The sequence below is a fragment of the Diaphorina citri genome, unplaced genomic scaffold (genome assembly GCF_000475195.1).
Source record: "Diaphorina citri unplaced genomic scaffold, Diaci psyllid genome assembly version 1.1 scaffold245, whole genome shotgun sequence".
NCBI classification, from domain to species: domain Eukaryota; kingdom Metazoa; phylum Arthropoda; class Insecta; order Hemiptera; family Psyllidae; genus Diaphorina; species Diaphorina citri.
Window position 1 is genome coordinate 182,422 of NW_007377682.1, and position 5,491 is coordinate 187,912.

Genomic DNA, 5,491 nt, shown 5'->3' on the forward strand with positions numbered 1-5,491 from the left:
AAGTAATTAAATAATAATTATAATAGACTCTTGAGTGGAAGGTAACCACTAGGCGAGGTTAACGTCGGAGGCGTTTTCTACCACCTAACCCTTAGAGCCCCATTATTGTGGTCAAATTCTCAAATAAATGATAAAATTCCCTGCCTCGGAAGGGATCGAACCCACGCCCTCCTGTTTACCAGGCGAGCGTCTTGACCACTACGCCACCGAGTCCTATGTTACCTATTAATTTTCATCTACTCGTTTCATCAATTTACACCGGTAATGTCACCACTGGTCGCTACTCGATCAAAGTAGCTACTCAATTGTCCTCACAAGGCTGAGTGCATCCCGAACTCTAAGCACAGAGTCGAACCCGGGACCTCCGGAGTGTAAGCCTATAGAATTTTATTCTCACTTGAGAATTTTTTTATCGTTTAACCTTGTTGAATTCCGTGTTGTATTGGGAAAAACCGACTTATCATCGGCTGTAGCAAGTGTAGTATTTAGGAGCGCGGTAGCGCTCCGCCCCGCCAAGTCAAGAAAGTTTGACCGCACTACTAGAGATTAACATTATGCTTTCAGGATGTACTGATTCTAAATCAGTTCGTTGACTCAAGAGGATGTATCATGAACAGACGAGTCAACCTTGTTGAATTCCGTGTTGTATTGGGGAAAAACCGACACATCATCGGCTGTAGCAAGTGTAGTATTTAGGAGCGCGGGAGTACTCCGCCCCGCCAAGTCAAGAAAGTTTGACCGCGCTACTAGAGATTAACATTATGCTTTCAGGATGTACTGATTCTAAATCAGTTCGTTGACTCAAGAGGATGTATCATGAACAGACGAGTCACTAAGCTATGCGGAAAACAGCAGAAGAGAATTTCCAACTTGATTAAAATGTCGCAGAGATCAGGTGAGTGCTTCTTTTTTTGTCACCCATCCGGATACTAACCATGCGCAACGTTGCTTAACTTCAGTAAACCATTGAAAATAAAAGGGTTGCCCTCTTAAGGTGTGTCCACATATAGTCGACCGGCCATCGATCGATGAGGACTGAACCGTCCACACTGCCTCGACAACATAAATTCTCCTCTTAAATCGACGGCCGGCCGACTATGTTAGGACACTATTTGTCCTTTGTCCTAACAGCTTAGGACATTTGTCCTAACAATGTTATAGTCGACCTACACTGGCTACTTGTATACGACACTGATTAGTAAAGCATGTAGCATATGCTCTGAAATATATTGGGATGCGCGCAAGAAATTGGCCTAATGCTCAATTCTTGACATTAGCTAACAACAACAACTTGGTACAAAACTTTGCGTCCTCTGCGATATTTTCAGTTGTGGAACCTTTTCTTGCGCTTTTGATTTATCTAGGCTCTTTCTTTTTGATACCTCTCCGATGTTATTCCCACGGACTGATTGTGTAATTCTGTATATCCGAGCAGATGCCCTTTGCCCTCAACCTTTGCTATTGATACAGCATAAGGAAATTTGGTCTACTCCCTGTTTTTAGTTCCCTGGCTAAATGCTGATCTACTTTTTGTTTATAGTCTCTCATCTAGACTGCTCTGATCTATTTTGTGTACCTAGTTAATATACTTACAATATTACTAGGCGGCATAGCACTTGACATTTTGTTGGGATCAGATGAACAAAACATGATGTCTGGGAGGGAAATCAAAAATGGGAAGAGATCAATAGATAGATAGGTACATAAACAAAACAAAATGTTGGTCAAGAGCCGAACATTTATTCTCTCCCACAGTCTCTGCTTCCTGTGTATTTCTTATGGAGATTTTAGCAATCAAAAATTGATCATATCTCAGGATCGGTTTAGATTTTCGCAAAATCGAAATTTTCTGAGTGGGATGCCCTTCACACTCAACCTTCACTATTGATAAAGTGTGAGAAAATTTGAACTCCCTGTTTATAGTCCCCTAGCTAGACGCTGATCTACTCTCTGATTATAGTCCCTCAGCCAGATTATAAATAATAGTTGTAAGTAATAATTACCAATGGAATAATACTAAAATTTACCCTGCTTGCAGATGGAGATCAATTTCATACCAAAGTATTTGATTATGTCTGAAGAACAGAAAGATCAAGATTTGAAAGCTATAACAGAAACAGCAGACAAATTTATTGAAAAAGTACAGAAAAAAGAACAAGAACATGATGATTTGTTGGATCAGATGATTGAAAATTATAGACTTAGCTCAGGTTTGTTGAATTAATAATAATCATCATACTGTGCAACATGAAAAGATTATTTTTCAACTACTTATCTAATTTAATTGATACCAAAGGCAATTTAAATCTAGGGCCTTGGCAAATGAGGTATGCCTGAAGGCATGTGATGTGTTCCAATTCTGCTTGACCCCTATAATTGCATATGGTCCAAGGCCAGCATACTTGCTCACTAAGAAGAGGGGAAGAAAGAAAGCTACAGTAATACCCGTCTTCACTTAAAATCTAGCATATTTAGGCTAAAATGTATATAGGATGGAGTGTACAGTGTGAAGAGTTATCAGCTTATTTGAACCTTTTTTTTTCTTATTCTTTTCCAGATGAAATGAAGACTCTCCAACTTGAATCAAATAGAATTCATGATATCAAAGAAAATCTAACAAGAGAATTAACTGAGCTTGAACTAACGGTAAAAGATGTTCGGGAAGAAATTACAACAAGGAAAAGCCAATGTGAACAAATTCAGCAAGAGATTCAAACCAAGTCAGACATGTTGAATAACTATAGTCAAGACATTGATGCTGAAAAAGCACGTAAGTTGAAATCTATATTTAGTTTTACCAAGTACCTCTACCTATAACAGGGTTACAAACACATTTTATCCTGGAATCAAGTTCAACGAGGGTGTATTAAGTATAAGTGGCATTCTATTGCTTGAGTCAAGGGTATTTTTGGTACTTGTGCAGAAGTCACATCCGTGGAATATTGCTATCAAAGGAACTGGCACAAACAAAAGCAGTGACCCGTGTTATTGTAGGGTTAGGTTAAACACAAGAAGGAGTTTTCACAATTACTTAGAGCAGTGATCAGTGTTATTATGGGGTTAGGTTAGATAAGTCACATCCGTGGAATATTGCTATCAAAGGAACTGGCACAAACAAGCAGTGACCAGTGTTATTGTAGGGTTAGGTTAAACACAAGAAGGAGTTTTCACAATTACTTAGAGCAGTGATCAGTGTTATTATGGGGTTAGGTTAGAATGGAATATTGCTATCAAAGGAACTGGCACAAACAAGCAGTGACCAGTGTTATTGTAGGGTTAGATTAAACACAAGAAGGAGTTTTCACAATTACTTAGAGCAGTGATCAGTGTTATTATGGGGTTAGGTTAGATACAAAAAGGAGCTTTTCTTTTCCACGGACATGACTTCTGCATAATTACCGTATTTTCAGTCCTATTTAAGTAGTGTAAGTAAAAAATCCTCATTGTTATTATCATTTTGGGGGTGTACCCTCTGCATAATTACCGTATTTTCAGTCCTATTTAAGTAGTGTAAGTAAAAAATCCTCATTGTTATTATCATTTTGGGGGTGTACCCTCATGAGCTCAACCAAAAAAGAAGATAATCACTAATGCTGCTTTCCTTGGATTGGAGGAGGAAGATTGAAATGTCGATACAAACATTCATTTTCATGCATTTTATGTGATCTTCCCGGGGGTCTTGAAGTCCTTCACAGCCCCCTTAGGTGACATGGACCCCAGTATTCATGGGAATTACTGATGTAGCACATACAAAGTCGAAATATGTAGGTACATACTTACTACCTTCCAAGCTGATTAGTCTGGGCCAGATATCCTTTTTTTTTTTTTTTTTTTTTTAAATTTTAAAAACAAACGTTAACAACAACAACATAATCATTAATTATACTTGGGCTAAAAACAGAGTGGAGTAAAGAGCATAGAGCTTTTTGCTCTCAATTCTATGCAGTTGGAAATTGTTGCTTCCCTCTATTGTTGGTTCTGCTCCACTCTGTTTTTTAGCCTTAGAGTGGGATTATCTGGATTGAAATATGCATAAAACATTTACTTTCATTGTGGACTATAAATAATCTTCTTCTTTGCCTTTTCCCATGTTCAGATGGGGTCAGTATTTGTCGTTGGCCTCTCAATCAGCTTTAGAGTGATTGCTTTGAGGCCAACTGATTTTGGCTAAAACAAAATTTTCTGAGTGGGATGCCCTTCACACTCAACCTTCACTATTGATAAAGCGTGAGGAAATTTGAACTTGTCTACTCCCTGTTTATAGTCCCCTAGCTAGACGCTGATCTTTTCTCTGTTTATAGTCCCTCAGCCAGACTATAAATAATAGTTGTAATAATTACCAATGGAATAATACTAAAATTTACCCTGCTTGCAGATGGAGATCAATTTCATACCAAAGTATTTGATTATGTCTGAATACAAACATTAACAACAACAGCATAATCATTAATTATACTTGGGCTAAAAACAGAGTGGAGTAAAGAGCATAGAGCTTTTTACTCTCAATTCTATGCAGTTGGAAATTGTTGCTTCCCTCTATTGTTGGTTCTGCTCCACTCTGTTTTTTAGCCTTAGAGTGGGATTATCTGTACCTATACATAGTTCTATATTGTTCATCTCGTACTCTCTATTCATTAGTATTTGACAATAGTAAACGAAAAGAAAAGAAAAAAAGTACAACATCTGCATCGGTGTTGTAGTGGTCAAGGTATTCGCCTGTAAACAGGAGTTCGCGGGTTCAATCCCAGCTAAGGCATGTAATTCCATAATCTATTTGACAAAAGAGTTCGAAAGGTACAGAACAACTCCAGCGTTAACCTCATCTAATGGATACCAAATTTCAAGTCTCTAGCTCAAACCGTTCCCGAGATATTATTGAATTACGCCGAAGAGCGTCCAAAATACCGCCAAGTGTTGCACCAATCTTATTATTGTATTAATTCTGTTTCAGGTTTATTATTCAGGAAACTCCCCAAACACAGAAAGGATGACACACAGTTCAACAGCTACTGGGATGAAAGCCTGATGAGACCTTTGTAAACTAAATACAACCATGGAAATCACGGACTTTTCACGTGGGAACATCGAGAACTTTACCTATCCAAAGAAGAGTAGATTAGATTTGCATTTATAGTAAAAAAAAAAAATGGTACAATAGTCCTACACACTGGACACCACACACAGGAATTTCGTGAGAAAAGACCCCCATTTGAATGTAATGCAATGTAGTAAAAAGTTTTCTGAAGAAATGTATTGTGTGTTTCTTTTGAATATACTTAATATTTAAATTATTCCAACTAACCTCACTTTAGTGGTTAGCAGGGTGGACTCTGGATCTGGAGGTTGGTAGTTTAAGTCCATGTCAAGTCATAAAGTTTAGCGTGGTGTATTGAGCGGATTTGAATGTAATGCAACGTAGTAAAAAGTTTTTTGAAGAAATGTATTGTGTGTTTCTTTTGAATATATTTAATATGTATTTAAATTATTCCAA

At 37.7% G+C, this 5,491-nt stretch overlaps 1 protein-coding gene across 1 annotated transcript in view; it reads left to right on the top strand.

Moving 5' to 3' along the window:
* Positions 1–5,275, top strand: part of LOC103506548 — a 12,757-nt gene extending 7,482 nt beyond the window's left edge. The window contains exons 2-3 of the mRNA XM_008470945.2: positions 772–895; positions 4,952–5,275. Of these exons, the coding sequence (XP_008469167.2) occupies positions 817–895; positions 4,952–5,040 (168 nt within the window). The 5' untranslated portion in view covers positions 772–816 and the 3' untranslated portion in view covers positions 5,041–5,275. The remainder of the gene's footprint in view (positions 1–771; positions 896–4,951) is intronic.
* The last annotated feature ends 216 nt before the right edge of the window (positions 5,276–5,491 follow it).